The sequence below is a fragment of the Lutra lutra genome, chromosome 13 (assembly GCF_902655055.1).
Source record: "Lutra lutra chromosome 13, mLutLut1.2, whole genome shotgun sequence".
In the NCBI taxonomy this organism is placed as follows: domain Eukaryota; kingdom Metazoa; phylum Chordata; class Mammalia; order Carnivora; family Mustelidae; genus Lutra; species Lutra lutra.
This window is the reverse complement of record NC_062290.1, coordinates 67,540,612-67,558,622: the sequence shown is the minus strand read 5'-3', so window position 1 is coordinate 67,558,622 and position 18,011 is coordinate 67,540,612. Positions and strand designations below refer to the sequence as shown.

Below are 18,011 nucleotides of genomic sequence, written 5' to 3'. Positions count from 1 at the left end.
ATGAGTAAGGCCAGCAAAGAAGCTCTACCACCTTCAGGTCTATATTAACAATAAAAGATTGGTTCCACTTCAAGAAAGGTTATTACCTGTTGTTTTTCTTTCATTTTCTTACTAGAAGCATCTGCTTTCGTTTTGGCAAAATCCAGTTTTTCCTGAGCATCCTTCAGTTCTCGCTCTCTTTCAGCCTCTGCATTTTTCATTTTATTCTCCAATACTTCATATTTTTCTTCTGCTTTTTTCTGGATTTCTTTGGTGTTTTTTAAGGTCTCCTCACTTTCCTCTGCATCATAAAGTAGGCAAATGTGGCTAAATGAGGTCCTTCAACTATTAGAAGTTATAGATAATGGTTTATAAAAGCCTTATAAATTCACCTTTTAATAGGAGAAATGGCCTGAAAAACTGGAGGTTAAAATTTTTAAAAATAAACTGTTCCAACCTTATTCTAGAAATGTTATGTTGAAATACAGATCCTATCTGGTCCAGGATCAGATGGCTTTACTGGTGAATTCTACCAAACACTCAAAGATTTAATACCTACCCTTGAAGTCTTTGAAAAAACAGAAGAGGAGGGCACACTTCGAAACTCATAAGGCCACTATTACCCTGATATCAAAACCAGACAAGAATACTGTGGTGGGGAATTACAGCCTAATAAACCGTGATGAACCCAGACACAAAAACCTTCAGCAAATATTAGCAAACTGAATTAAACGATACATTAAAAGGATAATACACCATGATGAACTGGAATATATCCCAAGGATGCAAGGCTGGTTTAACATTTGCAGTCAATATGCTACACCAGGGGCGCCTGGGTGGCTCAGTGGGTTAAGCCGCTGCCTTCGGCTCAGGTCATGATCCCAGGTCCTGGGTTCGAGCCCCACATCGGGCTTTCTGCTCAGCAGGGAGCCTGCTTCCTCCTCTCTCTCTCTGCCTGCCTCTCTGCCTACTTGTGATTTCTCTCTGTCAAATAAATAAATAAAATCTTTAAAAAAAAAAAAATATGCTACACCATATTAACCAAATGAAGGATAAAGAGCATGTTTTCAACAGATGCAGAAAAAGCATTAGACCAATTTCAACATCCATTTATGACAAAACTCAACAAAGTGGTTATAAATGAAATGTATCTCATCATAAAAAAAGCCATCAAGACAAGCCCACAGCTAACATTGTACTCAATACTGAGAAGCTGAAAGTTTTCCTTCTAAGATCAGAAACAAGACAAGAAGGACTCTTGCCATTTTTCATCAACATAGTACTAGAAGACTTACTCAGAGCAATAAGGTGAAAGAAACAAACAAAGGCATCCATATTAGAAAGGAGTTAAACTATCTCTATTTGCAGATGACATATTATATACAGAAAATCCTAGACTCCAATAAAAAACTGTCAGAATAGACATATTCAAAAAAGTTGTAGGATACAAAAATCAATTTACAAAAATCTGTTTCTATGTACTAATAATGAACTGTCAGAGAAATTAAGAGAACAATCCTACTTATAATTACATCAAAAAGAAAAAAGTACCTAGGAATAAATTTAACCTAGGAGGTAGAAAGACACATACACAGAAAACTGTAACTCACTGATAAAAGAAATTGAAGAAGACACAAATAAATGGAAAGATATGCTGTGCTCATGGATTGGGAGGATACTGTTAAAATGTCTGTTATTACCTAAAGTAATCCGCAGATTTGTTGAAATCCCTATGAAAATTTTAATGGCATTTTTTCAAACAATCCTAAAATCTGTATGGAATCATAAAAGATTCTGAGTAGCCAAAGCTATCTTGAGAAAAAACAAGGGTGGAGACATCATACTTCCTGATTTAAACTATAATACAAAGCTATAGTAATCAAAACAGTATGGAATTAGCATTAAAAACAGACACATCAGTCAATGAACAAAACAGAGCCCAGGAATAAACCCATGCATGTATGGTCAATTAATTTATGACAAAGGAGCCAAGAATATACAATGAAGAAGGGGCACTTTCTTCAATAAATGGTGCTAGGAAAACTGGACAGCCACATGCAAAAGAATGAACTTGGACCACTTCCTTATATTACACATAAAATTTTACTCAAAATAGATTAAAGACTTGAATATAAGACCTGAAACCATAAAACTCCTAGAAGAAAATGTAAGTGATAAGCTCCCTGGCATTGGTCTTAGCAGTGATTTTCTTTGGATTTCACGCTAAAAGCAAACACAACAGAAGCAAAGATAAGTGGACAATATCAAATTAAAAAGTAAGAGTAAAAAAACCCATCAATAAAAGGCAACCTAATGAAGGAGAGAAAATATGTGCACATCACTTATCAATAAGGGGTTAATATCCCAAATACATAAAGAACCCATACAACTCAAAAGAAAAAGTCAAAGTCTGATTAAAAAATGGGTACAGTATCTGAATACACACTTTTCTACAGAAGACCTAGTCAATAGTTGCATGAAAAGATACTAACATCACTAAGCATCAGGGAAATAAAAATCCTAACTATAATGAGATACCATCTCGTACCTATTAGAAGGGCTATTATCCAAAAACAAGAATAGGGCTGCCTGGGTGGCTCAGTGGGTTAAGGCTCTGCCTTCAGCTCAGGTCATGATCTCAGGGTCCTGGGAGCAAGCCCCACATCGGGCTCTCTGCTCTGCTCCCCCTCTCTGCCTGCCTCTCTGCCTACTCGTGATCTCTCTTTCTCTGTCAAATAAATAAATAAAATCTTAAAAAAAAAAACACACAAATAACAAGCGTTGGAGAGGACATAGAGAAAAAGGAACACACGCACTGCTAGTGGGAATGCAAATTGGCGCGGCAACAACGGAAAACAGTATGGAGGTTCCTCAAATAATTAAAAAATCGGTATGATCTAAATAAAAGTTCCACTTCTGGGTATTTGAAGAAAACAAAACACTAACTCAAAAAAATATATATATGCACCCCGGTGGTCACTGCAGCATTATTTATAACAGCCAAGATATGGAAACAACCTAAGCATCCACCCATGGATGAACGGATCAAGATAATGTATGCATGTAATATACAATAGAATATTATTCAGCCATAAAAAAGAAAACCTTGCCATCTGCAACAATATGGACCTTGAAGGCATTATGCTAAGTGAAAAAAAGAGAAGTACAAAATCACTTACATATGGAATCTTAACCAATTTTTTAAAAAGCCTAGCTAACGCATACAGAGAATAGATGAAAAGGCTGGCAGAGGTTGGGGGGGGTGGGACAAAATGGGCTAATTTTTACTTTTATAAAAAGGGAAGAAATCTATTAGTGGGAATATTGACCTAAAGAATGAGAAAAACTAAAACTACCATATACAATTAAGTTCTAATTAAGTATAAGACAAGTTCTTAAAATTAGGGGTAGAGACGGCTATAAAGTGAATTACGTCAAACATTTAAAATTTCCGTTTAACAAAAATACTATAAGTAAAGTTAAAAGACAAGCACATAAACCAAAAGATTTTCGTAATACAGATAATCTACAGGAAATCAGAACTCTTAAATATAAGCATAATAGAAACAAACCATAACAACTCAAAAGAAAAATGGGGAAAAGAAAGAAAATTCAGAGAAGTAGAAACCAAAAGGTCCAAGGTCCAAGGTCCAAGGAACATACACAGATCCCAAGCTTCACCAGCGAATCAAGGATCTGCAAGTTAAAATACTAATGAGCTATCTCTTCAGAACAATCAGATTGGAGATATTTTAGTCTTTTGAGAAAAGAAAGGATTTGGAGAAATGAGAACTTTCATAGGCCACTGGTGGAAATGAACACTGCTGCAAATGGGCAGAACTTGGCAATATAGTAGTAATATCTAATAATAAAAGTATTTAGAGTGATTAATTCAAATACATATATAATAAAGAGATCTAAAATATCTAAAGTAAGGTTAAGCACAGAATGTTTTTATCTTACCAATGATTTTTTTAAGAGCATCTAATTCTTCTTGTTGCTGATGATACGAGCTTTGCTGGAGCTTGGTTTGTAATAAATCTGCCTCCTCAGTTTTCAGCTCCCACTGCTGTTTTAGTTGGCGATACCTTAGAAACAGAGAAATTTACAATAAATGATCACAACTTTTCTGATATTTGAGATATGCATTTAAACTACAGGCGCCTACCTAAAATAAGCTCACAATATAAACAATATAAGATACCACTGGTTACAAGAATAGCTTTGATGACTCATGTTTTTGAGGCATCAAATTCAAGTCTGATTTGGTCACTGAAGGTAAAGCACTCTGACCGATATTGATAATAACTATTTACAGAAATACTCTTAATTTTAGAAAACACTAAAAATAACCTTGGAATAAATAGGTTCCCTTAAAAATGGTCTCTCCTACTGATCCTTACCAAGAGAAACTCCACCCTAGCTCCCCACCAAAAAAACACATTAAAATGTAACCACCACACAAAATTTGAAAAATCTGGTTATCAATTCCCATTTTCAATTATTACACATAGTTCCCCTAAATTTTGTAATGAGACCAATAGTTCAAAAAGGTACAGTACTTAAACATTACAGTGCGCTCTTCTTGCAAATCCTAAAATTCTAGCCTATTTCTAGCTGCTGAAAATTCTTTCTTTGGAAGGTATTTAGCTAATTCAGCTGCACTGAAATTTCAAGCTGTAATAAATTCACAAAGAAGTTTGGCACTAGAAATTCATGAGGTCTGAGGAAAATGGAAGGAAGCAACTTATAAAACATAAATACTCCCTAAAGTATTCTTGCCTGAGAATGCTTGACAGCAATTAAAGCCATAATTTTCAAAAGCCATTTCTCAATTCATTTTAAAAACGTGGAGTGCAGAAATTTGAAAGAAGTTAGAAGCTATTTTCCTAATATGGTCCATGAAAGAATGGCTTTAAGACCTTTCCACTTTCATATTTTAAAAGTAGGCTCCACACTCTGCATGGAGCCTAACGCAGGGCTTGAACTCAAAATCTTTAGATCAAGACCTGAGCTGAAATCAAATCAGATGCTTAACTGACTCAGGCACCCAGGCGTCTCCCACTCTCATTATTTTTAAGAATCTATTTCCTTTCCTTGACCTCAATGCCACAATCAGTCCAAAAGACAATTCTGCAAAATAACTTTATCCACCAGTATTGGATCATTTAACAGTCCCAAGCAAAATATAACTACAAACTCACTGCTTTGCCAAAGCTTCCACAGATCTCAGTAATCTTCTTCCCATCTTTTTCACAGAGAAAAGTTCATTCACTTCTTGGTAATTTATGTTAATGAAGGTAAAAGCAGACTTGTTTGAAAGTGGGCATTTTGATAAAATTTCTATCTTAGAATGATTATGAACATCTCTTCCATATGTTTAGTAGTCCAAAAAAGTTTTGGCACTATTCCAAGCTTTGGTAATTCAGAAGATGAATGCTTAAAATGTACAAATATATATACATATATATATATTTCTAGTTTGTTAGCATATATATTTTAACCTTTATTCAGTATTGTGAATTCTGAATAAAATCTTTGGTTTTAACTGTTCCCATTTGTCATCTTCAGAGAGACTAGAAAAACTTAGAAACATTCAAATAATGTACTTTTTAAGTTTGTGGCATTTTTCCTCTCTTTGGAGTTAGCATTATCTAATGTTTTACCAATTTAACTCTTTTTATTATTTTCCCAGCTATATATATGAAAACAAGAAGGAAGAGATTTATCTGTTTGGTTTACTGCTACATTCCCACTCTTAGAAGAGTACTTGGCAAACAGGAGGCACTCAGTAGTAAAAAACATTAACTGACCAAAAAAAAAAAGTTACATTAAATAGCATGATCCCAATTGCAAAAAAATAAAAATATGTATCTACCCATATCATACACAAACGGAAGTAATGTTGAGAAGCACACATGCATACCCATATCCGCACCATACAGAAGAAACACTGTAAGGAAATACTTTAATTTTAACAGTGTCTTTCTGACATGAACTTATTTACTTCCTCAGTAGGCAACCCAGCAATCTTTATTATCTATAGGACTGCCACAAGCTGCTAAATTTAATGTTGGCATCCGAAATGATGCTATACTGTTCATAATTTAAACCAAGGACTCCATTATCCTCTGGTATCAATCTCCAGAGTATCTTTGGACTTTCCCACCAATCCCAGTAAAATGTAAACAGTATATCTCAACAGGGAAAGAAAAATATATGGCTGGTTTTTTTTCTTCCTTTTGTTTAATTAGCTTTCCCTATTTCCTTACAAGAAAGACATTATTTTTATCAGAAAAAGTAAAAAACTAATATCAAGTTATCAACTCATAATTTATTCAAATAAAAGCAAGGATATTATGAAAAAAGGCAGAAGTTGTATTCCTTTAGATAAAATTATTTCATTTTCTACCATGGGAGTCTTTGACCAAAAAGAACACAGAAATATAACTTAATCTGACAAGTCTTACTTTTCAGCTGTATTTTTAAGACCTGCTAATTCCTCATCTAGAGCCTGTAGCTTATTCTCCTTGATTCTCAGTTCATCTTGAACATCTTTGAGTTCTTGAAACTTGGTTAAAATAGAAGCTGCCTGGGATCGAGCACCTGATAGAAATAAATTGTAACAGGCCTTAGACATTAAGTTACTGCATATTTAGTAGACAAAAACTTTCTAAGAATTATACTTGAAAAGATTCAATAGTCAATCTTTTATAGTAAAGATACAGAACTCATTTTATCATTAGAATCTCAGGGCATACATACTTGATAAGAAGATACTTCTAAGCAGAGTTGATACAGAATTGATTTTATCATTAGAATCTTGGGACATACATACTTGATAAGAAAATACTTGTAAGCAGATGTGATAGATTGTTTATTCAAAATAATCACTGCCCCTTCCTACTGGGCCCATTCCTCTCAGGGCCATTTTCCTCTCCAGTATCGGCTGAGCCATGTGGTTTGCTCTGACCAATGAAATAGAAAATGTGCCTCTTTTCAAAGTAAGCTTTAAAAGACAGCACATAATTCACCATTTGTTTTCCCTCTCCCCTGAGAAAAGCATGTTCAAAGTAGGGACTATTTTTCCCTCAGCCTGGGTTCCAGAAAGAGAATAACAATGAACAAAGAGATAAATGACCTACAGGTAAAGTAGCATAATTATGGTACTCATTATAAGTGACTGAGATTTGGGGGCTATTTTTTACCACATTCTAACCTGGCCTAAGCTTTGATATAGCAGAAGAAGCGGAGGAAATTGGTTTCACTTTACAAGCAACTATAATTGTCTGACAATAATAGGTTGAGTTATGTTGGCAAGAAAACTCTAGGTTTGATGGGACAATGCAAAGGTCAATTAGCAATACTATATGATCACTTTGGTAAGACGATACAGGGAAATTTTTGCCATCCCTAAAATAGGAACTTCAAGAACATCCAAATCAATGAAATCTAAAATGTTTCTTATATTTTACATATTTAAAAATATATCATCTCTCTTTATCCTCCAATTATAGATACTAATCCTCTTATTGTATATACTGGAACTCATTTCACAGCTACTGTTTCCTTGGCTTGGAAAGAAATTAAGTCACAGGCATTATACAGTCTCTTGATTTGGTTAAAAGCATAAACAGTGAAAACAGATAACGTGAATTCAAATCCTGGGCTTTGCCAGTTACCCACAGTTATTTAACCACTCTGTACATTAGTTTCCACAACTGTATACTGCAGATGATAGAATATACCTACCACAGAGCTGCTGTAAGAATGAAAGGAGTTCATTATTTAAAGCTCTGAGAATACGTCTTCATAAAGTAATAGAAATGTTGTGTATCTGCATTGCCCAGTTACCCATTAACTATCTGTGGTCACAGAGTCCTTGAAATGTGACTAGACAATCGAGGAAATTATTTTCATTTAACTGTAATTATCGTAATTAAGTGTAAGAGCCACATATGGTTACTGTACTGGATGGCAGAGTCTCACAATGTTGCCTGTTACATAGGAAGTACTATTTAGGGTTTGTTACTTAATCACTCAACATAGATCTGGAAACTCAATGTGGCAAATGTTAGAATAAGAAGAAAATGATCATTATCTTATTCTCAAGGACAGATTTAATTTTTTTGATTTACTTTTCACAGATGTAGTGGCATACACCCAAATTAGAACTTAACATTTCCTGAACAAGGGTAAAAATGTATTGAATTAAAAAAAATTTTCCAGTGGCTAGACTATCCTAATAGGACAAAATGCAAGAGGAAAAAAAAAGAAAAAAGAAAAAAACTTAGACTTAGAGACTTGAGAAAAAGTTAAAAACAGGACAACAGGACTCATTATTACAGTATGAGCTCCTTGAGGGCTGAGACATTTTATAATTTCTCCATATTTATTTTAAAAGATTTTATTTATTTATTTGAGAGAGAGAGTGAGAGAGAGTATGAGAGGGGAGAAGGTCAGAGGGAGAAGCAGCAGACTCCCTGCATAGCTGGGAACCCAATGCAGGACTCAATTCTGGGCTCCAGGACCAGGACCTGAGCCAAAGCAGTCACTTAACCAACTGAGCCAGCCAGGTGCCCCTAATTTCTCCATATTTAATTAAATAGCTGTGACACGGCAGGTATTCAAAAGAAAACCCAATTCTTAAATTAGAAATAAAACTCTGGATCAAGTCATTCTGAACCCACAATTTCCGTTTTTAAAAAACAAAACAAAAAAGTCCATCCTATTTACCAAAGTTTTGAGAAAACAATGATATAAAACCTACCTCCAAGATTTGCATGGAAGACGGAAGCAGAATAGAAGGACCCTAGGCTGACCTCATACCATGAATACAACTAGATAACTATGAAATCATCCAAAATGCCCCAGAAATTGACCTGAAGACTGGCAGAAAAGAGACCACACCAAAGAAGGTAGGAAGTATGGAGGTGTGATTTGGGAGAGAAACAGCAGCCGTGGTGGAGTAAGGAGCTGTGGTCAGAACTGGACTAGCACAGAGGGGAGGCCACACAGGGAAGACAAATCCCCATAACAACTGGCTTCAGAAGTGAGAGGGTCCAAATTTCATGAGTTAATGGCAACCAGCAGAGCTTTAAACCTACAGTTTTAAAGGTCAGCATGCTTGGCTCTGGGAGAGCCCCAAGGGTATTGCTCTTTGGGCAGAGTGGGGAAAACAGCCCACCAACAAACAGCACGGTAACAGCTTTCTGAGGAGTACCAGGGGACATGGTGGGGAGGTTTTGACCTCATCTAGAAGCATGTCCCAGAGACACAGCATTCACAGACAGACCCCCTCCTAGAACAAAGGAATGAGCAGGCATTATTTCCCTCTCCCACCTCTCAGTATAAACACAGGGACACTTGTGGGAATCAACCCAGCAGACACTTGCTACCTAACATTCTTACACCAAAACTCCAACTCCCATGCTCAGGTGGATTCCGCCTTCCCAATCACTCTTGCCTCAGGCCCAGAATAGGAGGTTCCCACCCCCAAAAGAATGGTCCAAAGCCCTGGCAACACCGTGTCTCCCAACGTGGGAATTTATAGGGCCTCAGTTCCACTGGCAACAGGTCTCATTTCACAAAAAGACCAGAGCACACCTAGTTAAAAATGTTCCACATTCAGGCCAGGAACTAAATACTGCCCAAAATAGGCAAAGAGAGCCTCTGCAGACAACAGACTTGAAGGATAAAGAGGCCGGAACACAATGCAGACACTCCCGGAAACGCTGGGTCTTGGAGAATAGGGGACACTATACTGCTGGGCACAAGAGGGACCTCCTCTCCATCAAGCCATTAGCATCAAGAATAGGAGAGAACTTTCCTCACACAGAGAAATAGGAACAAACATCAACAAAATGAGAAGACAGAGAAATCTGTCCTAAAGAACAGAACTAGGCCACAGCCACAGATCCAAGCAAAACAAATACAAGTAACATGAGTGAAAGAGAATTTATTTAATTTTAAAGATTTTATTTATTTTTGAGAAAAAGAGCAAGTGCATGAGTGCACAAATAGAGGGGAGGGGCATAGGGAGAAGCAGACTCCCCAGTGAGCCCAATGCAGGGCTTGATCCCAGGATCTTGGGATCATGACCTGAGCTGTAGACAGATGCTTAACCAGCTGAGCCACCCAGGTGCCCTGAAAGAGAATTTAAAGTAATGATCATAAACGTATTGCACTTGAAAAAAAAGTAGAAGACATCAATGAGACGCTTAACAGAAATAAAAAAAAAAAGAACCAATCAGAGATGAAAAGTGCAATAAATGAGTTTACAAACACCCGTGATGCAACAGACAATAGGCTGGAAGAAGCAGAAAAGCAAATTAATGACCTAGAAGAGGGATGGAAAATAACCTTAAAAGAGAAAAAAGAATTATGCAAAAAGAAAATAGACTTAGGGAACTCAGTGATTTCCATTAAGTGTAGTAACATTCATATGGTAGGGATCCCAGAAGAATAAGAGAGAGAAAGAGGGGTAGAAAGTTTGAAGAAATAATACCTAAAAACTTCCCTAATCTGGGGAAGGAAACAGATAACCAGACCCAGGAGATAAAGAACCCCCCCAAAAAAAATCCACAAAAGCAGATCCACATGAAGACATATTATAATTAAGATGTCTAAATTTTAAAAGGATCAAGACAAAAGAAGACAGCAACCTATCAGGGAAACCACACAAGGCTATCAGCAGATTTTTCAGCAAAATCTTTGAAGGCCAGAAGGGAGTGGCATGAAATACTGAAAGTGAGTGAGAAAAAGATGCTGCCAAGAATATTCTATCCAGCGAGGCTATCATTCAGGATAAAAGGAGAAAGAAACAGAAAAACAAAAATTAAAGCAGTTCATGGCCACTACACCAGACCTGCAAGAGACTGACTAGCAAGGAAAGACCAAAGTGACAGCAACAAAGTGGGGAACACAGAAGTAATAAAAATATTTCTTAAAAAAAAAAACAAAAAACAAAAAACAAGGAATTCCCAAAACACAAGGATGTAAAATATCCAAATACCTAAATGTGGGGAGGGGAACAGTAAAATTGGGCTCAAACTTAAGCAAATTGTTTCCTAATATAGACTGTTACATGCAAAAGATATTATATGCAAACCTAAAGATAGCCAAAAATTTAAAACCACTAAAAGAAATGAAAGGAAGAAAAAGGAATGCAAATAGTATCATTACAGAAAACCAGCATACATGAAAGAAAGAGGAGCAAGGATGAGAAAAACTTCAGAAACAAGTAAAATGGCAATAAATACATACCTATCAATAATTATTCTGAATGCCAATGGACTAAACACCCAATCAAAAGAAATAGGATAACAGAATGCATTAAAAAGAAAAAAAAAAAAAAGAAGGACCCATCTGTATGCTGCCTATAAGAGACATTTCAGACCTAAAGTCACCTGAAGTTGAAAGTAAGGGGATGAAGAAACATTTATCATACAAGTGGATGTCAAAAGAAAGCTGGAATAGACAACGTATATCAGACAAAACAGATTTTAAAACAAAGACTATAATAAGAGACAAAGACACTATATAATAATAAAGGGGACTATCCAACAAAAGAACAGAACAACTGTAAATATTTACACACTCAACATGGGAGTACCAAATATATAAAACAGTTAATAGCATAAATGAACTAATCAACAGTCATACAATAATAGTAGGGGACTTTAATACCCCACTTACATCAGTGGAAAGATTGGTCAGAAAATCTATAAGGAAACAGTGGCTTTGAAGGATACACTGGAACAAATGGATTTAACAAATGTATTCAGAACATTTCATCCTAAATAGCAGAATACCATTCTATTCAGGTACACAGGGAAAATTCTCCAGAACAGATGACATATTAGGCCACAAAAGAAGTCTCAACAAATTCAAAAAGACTGAAGTTTTACTATGCATCTTTTCGGACCACAACACTATGAAACTAGAAATCAAGCACAAGAAAAAAGGTCCACAAAGAGGACAAATACATGGAGGATAAAAACATGCTACTAAATAATGAATGGGGGGCGCCTGAGTGGCTCAGTGGGTTAAGCCGCTGCCTTCGGCTCAGGTCATGATCTCAGGGTCCTGGGATCGAGCCCCGCATCGGGCTCTCTGCTCGGCGGGGAGTCTGCTTCCCTCTCTCTCTCTCTGCCTGCCTCTCTGCCTACTTGTGATCTCTCTCTGTCAAATAAATAAATAAAAAATAAATAAATAAATAACGAATGGGTCAGCCAGAAAAATCAAAGAAATTCAAAGATACATAGAAGCAAATGAAAATGAAAACACAACAGTCCAAAACTTTTAGGATAGAGCAAAAGCAGTTCTAAGAGTAAAGGTTATTAAGACGGACATGTAAGACCTGAAACCATAAAATTCCTGGAAGACAGTACAGATAGTAATGTCACTGATACAGGTCATAGCAACATTTTTCTAGACACATCTCTAAAGGCAAGGGAAATAGAAGCAAAAATAAACATTTGGGAATACATGAAAACAAAAAGCTTCCATACAGCAAATAAACAATCAACAACACTAAAAGCCTACAGAATGGGAGAAGATATTTGCACCTGACATATCTGATAAAGGATTAGTATCCAAAATATATAAAAAACTAATAAAACTCAACACCCCAAACCCAAAAAATCCAATTAAAAATGAGCAGAAGACATGAAGAGACATTTTCCAAATAAGAAATACAGAAGACCAATAGACAAATGAAAAGATGCGTAGCATACTCCGCAGGGAAAGGCAAATCGAAACTACGAGGTATCAACCTCATATCTGTCAGAATGGCTAAAATGAAAAACATAAGAGACAAGTGTGGCAGAGGATGTAAAGAAACAGGAACTCTTTTTGCAGTGTTGGTGGGAATGCAGACTAGTGCAACCCCTGTGGAAAGCAGTGTGGAGGTTCCTCAAAAGGTTAAAAATGGAACCACCCTATGATCTATCAATCACACCATTGGATATTTACACAAAAAATACAAAAACACTAATTCAAAGGGATACATGCACCCTTATGTCTACTGTAGCATTATTTACAATATCCAAATTATGGAACCAGCCCATTTCTCCATTAACTGAAGAATGGCTAAAGAAGAGGTGGTGTATGTATGTGTGCATACATATACACACATACAACACAGTGTATGTGGAATGGAATATTATTCAGCTATAATGGAATATTATTCAGCTATAAGAAAGAAGGAAATCTTGCCATTTGCAAAGACATGGATAGAACTAGGAAATAGAAAGCTAAGTGAAATAAGTCAGTTAGAGAAATACCATATGCTTTCGCCCGTATGTGGAATTTAAGAAACAAAGGAGAGAAAGAGAGATAAGCTGAGAAAGGCTCTAAACTATAGCGAACAAACTGATGTTACCAGATAGATGGTTGGTAAGGTGACCGGTGAAATGCATTATAGGGATTAAGGAGAGTAGCCATTCTGACCAGTGTGAGGTGGTCTCTTATTTAGTTTTGATTTTATTGCCCTGATGCCAAGTGGTGTAGAGAATTTTTTCTTTCATGTGTCTCTTGTCCATTTGTATGTCCTCTTTGGAGAAATGTCTGTTCATTTCTTCTGCCTGCTTCTTGACTGGATTTTTTGGGTTTTTTTCGGTGTTGAGTTTAACAAGTTCTTTATAGATTTTTGGATACTAGCCCTTTATCTAATAAGACATTTGCAAATATCTTCTCCCATTCTGTACGTTGCCTTTTAATTTTGTTGACTGTTTCCTTTGCTGTGTAAAGGCTTTTTACCTTGATGAAGTCCCAATAGTTCATTTTTGCTTTTGTTTCCCTTGCCTTTGGAGATGTGTTTTGGAAGTTGTTGCTGTGGCCGAGGTCAAAGAGGTTGCTGCCTGTGTTTTCCTCTAGGATTTTGATGGATTCCTGTCTCACATTTAGGTATTTCAACCATTTAGAGTTTATTTTAGTGTATGGTACAAGAAAGTTCCAGTTCCCTTTACTTTTAATACATGCAGTACATTAGAGTATTAATCTTATCTTCTAGGCTTTTCCTTTTGTTGTTGTTTGTCTCATATCTTGTGTATCTTTCTAGTTATTTATTTTTACCTTTTTTCATCATTTAGGTTTAAGCCCAAAAAAACCACAACCAGCCCTAAAAATAAATAAAAAGTCAACTCCATAAATCTTTCCAGAAAACAGTTCTTAAGCATATCAGTTTACTAGAGATATTTAAATCACTAGTAAACTGATATGCTTAAGAACTGTTTTCTGATTCTCCTTTTTACAATCGTATCTATCTCCTAGAACTACTGAACCATTCAATAAACTAATGGTATGGTTCCTGGCATATCCTAAGTTCTCGATAAACATACAGTGGAAAGAATATTTAGTAGTGGTTCAACATTAGCTCTGAAGTCCAACTCTGAGTTAAAATACTAGTTCTAACACTGTTTGCTATTAAATGAATTACTAAATTTCTTCTAATTTCAATTTCATTCCCTAAAAGAATGGGAAAAGTAATAAAACTACCTTTATGGAAGAGTTGTAAGGAATGAACAAGTTAAAAAAAAGCAAATATGTATAGCACCTGACATAGAATGAATTAAACATTACCAATTTTTATTCTTTATAAATAAATAAAAAAGCAAACTACCTCCACTCAATGTCCCATGAGGATCAAATATTTCACCTCCAAGAGTTACAGTTCTAGTCATTATCCTTTTATCAAAGGCCACTTTTTTTGCATTATCCATATTATTACAAACAAACGTTGTTCCAAAGACAAATTCCATTGCTTTCTGAAGTTCTGGCTTGTATTCAACCAGGGAAAGAGCCACATGAACATTGTTAGGACCAACCTGTGGGAAAACAACAGATATGTCACAGTACATACCACCCCTTTCCTTTCAAATATTATTTTACAAAACAGAACCAGTATACTAGAAATTTAAGTACTGCTCACCTAGCACTACAGCTCCTTCTGAACTTTCTAAAATACTATGGAAAACTCAAGAGTTTTAGGAAAAAATTGAAGTTTAAACATTGAAACTTCTATGGCTAAGTAAAATATTTAAAGCACCAGTCATTATGACAGTGTCTATCAAGCAAGAGCCACTACCAAGTTTCTAAATCCAAAATGGACTATTTGGACACATTCTCTTAGTTAAAATACAGCAATTTCTAGATCAACACAATTATATAAAATGTTTTATTTCAAGTATTAATTTATTTACTCTATAGTAAATACTTTTTCACTCAAATTAAACATGCCACCTGTCAGTTATAGAAAAACACAACTAACAATTTTAAGGGCAAAAAAAATTTTAAATCCCTCAGTGTTTTATTTTGATCCAACTGCCTCTTCTCAACCTTTGCTGATGTGTACTTCTGCTCATCTTTTTAAAACAAATAAGCATACTTTAAGGAGCTTAGTAGCAGCAAGAGAAATCAAAATGAAAGCAGCTCTGTATAACACATGTTCAGCATTGCCCTCTGAGACAGCAGCAGCCATTAAAAAGGTTTGGCTAGGGACCTGGGTAGAAGTATTTTTGCTGCTACCTGAAACCACAATTTACTTCTTACACTGGGACTTGTCTAAAAGCTGAAGTAACTTCCAAAACCTTCCAGACCCAATGGTGATTTTTCAAAGTAAACAAAGCACTAACCAGAAACACCACCTTTCAATTACTCCGCACTCATTTTCCTTCTGCTGAGAGTGTACAGGTCAATACAACTGCATTTCGAAATAATTCATTAAAGACTTCTCAATATCAGCAAGAACACTGAGTATCCATTTTGTAGCTTAATTATACATGCATTTCCAGGTTTCACAGAACTGTCCTTTCAACTGATGCACTTGGAATGCCTGCTCAATAACAAACTGGTAATACTGCTGAACATTAGGGCTGGCTTCATGCTATTATCCAATGTTACACAACTATAATTGCCTTTTAAATGTACTGCCTTGTATTCCTTTGGGGTTTGTTTTTATTTTTTATTTTTTTACTAATAGCTATATCACTTTAGATCCACCTCAGCAGCTGAATGGGTATCGGGGTCCCCTGCTTTTCATGTTCAGAGGTTGGAAGGCAACCTAGAGAAACTCTAATAGAGAAGCATCTCTTTAAGACTGATAGATAACTCCCATGACAGTTGTCGCTATGGGCAGTTTAACAGCGTCTAGCATGAAAAAAAAACCTAAAGAAATCTGGTATTTATAAGCTCTGTAATCCTAGTAATTCAGAGATTGGAAATTTCCTACTAGCATATGATAATCATATGACCTGACTGAAGGTTTAAAGACATTTTAATACTGTAACTTTGAAATACCAAAGGTAGTTTTAGTTTTGTTTTTTTTTTTAAAGATTTTATTTATTTATTTGACAGAGAGAGAGAGAGATCACAAGTAGGCAGAGAGGCAGGCAGAGAGAGGGTGAAGCAGGCTTACTGCCGAGCAGAGAGCCCGATGTGGGGCTCGATCCCAGGACCCTGAGACCATGACCTGAGCCAAAGGCAGAGGCTTAACCTACTGAGCCACCCAGGTGCCCCGGTAGTTTTAGTTTTGCACCATTTTTATTCTCCTTCCATCTGTTTCATAAAAGCCAACTTTTTTTTTTTGGTAGCTTAAATGTGTAACAACAAAATTTTGTGGTTCTACATATGATTATGTCCCCCAAGTTAATGTCCTCTAACTAAAACAAAGCAAAACAAAAAAGAAAAGTAAGGTGTAGATAAATCATATAAAGACAACTTACAAGATTCTGAGCGACCCTCAGAGTTTCTGGAGCAATACATCTGGCTGAAATTTTATTGAGTGGAATTATAGTGTATCGACGTTTCAATTCCCCCTTTTCTAGTAACTTTTTTCCAGTAACCTAAAAAATTGTGCGTTTGAAATAAGTAAATATAATATTAATGACAGAAAACAATCAGAGGTAAAGAGTACAACTTTAGGAATCCACAACTGTTTAGTACCTAGTATCCTGAACAATGGAAAGTCTAAAACTTGATGATATATGTTCTGGATTCCTGAGTTAGCATGAGACTTCTTTGGGAATACAGTTAATCAAATATGATATAATCAATAATATAATAAAAAGTCATTAACTGAAGAGCTATACCTGTAAAGATAAGCAACTTTAGGAATAGCTTAAAACATCAAGAAAGTAGTCAATTCTAGCAGCTCATGGTTTTTCCAGCTAAGGAGGAATTATAAACTTTAATTAGAATTAATTTACCTCTGTGTCCACAACAACATTGTAGAGCCGTTCCCCGGCCACCAATTCTAAAGCTGTGGTTGCAGAAGTATCTTTCACACTAATCAGAGAAGCCACAAGTCCTTTCACGCAATTTCTATTCCAGTTCTTCTCTGGATCCCTAAAATAGAACAGTTGACAAAAATTAATCTGAAAAAATAAAACAGAAAAAGTTGTATTTTACTAGTCCAGAGCTCTTCCTAACAACGCATTAAAAGAGAAACATATACACTTTTAAGAAAAACAAAAATTTTTTTTTTTTTTTAAGATTTTATTTATTTATTTGACAGAGAGATATCACAAGTAGATGGAGAGGCAGGCAGAGAGAGAGAGAGAGGGAAGCAGGCTTCCTGCTGAGCAGAGAGCCCGATGTGGGACTCGATCCCAGGACCCTGAGATCATGACCTGAGCCAAAGGCAGTGGCTTAACCCACTGAGCCACCCAGGCGCCCAAGAAAAACAAAAATTTAATGTTCAGATGACTACCCAACTATTGTTTTAAGTCAATCAAAAGATCTTTCAGTATATATTCAGTGAAACAAAAATAACTTTGATATAATTTTTTTAAAAAGATTTATTTCAGAGAGAAGGAAAGGGAACACAAACAGGGTAACAGGGTAAGAATCAGGGAGAGAGAAGTAGAAGGGAAGGAGACTCGCGAGCACCACACAGAGCTCAATCTCAGAAGCCCAAGATCATGACCTGAGCTGAAACCAAGAGTCAGACCCTCAACCAACTGAGCCACCCAGATACCCCTGAGGCTATAATCTTTAATACATATATTACTCTAAGTATTCCATGAAAAAAA

The 18,011-nt window shown here is 35.9% G+C and overlaps 1 protein-coding gene across 7 annotated transcripts in view; it reads right to left on the bottom strand.

The window, feature by feature from the left end:
* SMC2 (structural maintenance of chromosomes 2) overlaps positions 1-18,011 on the bottom strand; it is a 57,891-nt gene that overhangs the window by 20,590 nt on the left and 19,290 nt on the right. For all 7 annotated transcript variants that reach the window (XM_047700240.1, XM_047700239.1, XM_047700237.1 and 4 more), the window contains 6 exons: positions 17,187-17,325; positions 16,704-16,823; positions 14,603-14,807; positions 6,450-6,585; positions 3,943-4,067; positions 87-280 (listed from right to left, as the gene is read on the bottom strand). In XM_047700240.1, the coding sequence (XP_047556196.1) occupies positions 87-280; positions 3,943-4,067; positions 6,450-6,585; positions 14,603-14,807; positions 16,704-16,823; positions 17,187-17,325 (919 nt within the window). The remainder of the gene's footprint in view (positions 1-86; positions 281-3,942; positions 4,068-6,449; positions 6,586-14,602; positions 14,808-16,703; positions 16,824-17,186; positions 17,326-18,011) is intronic.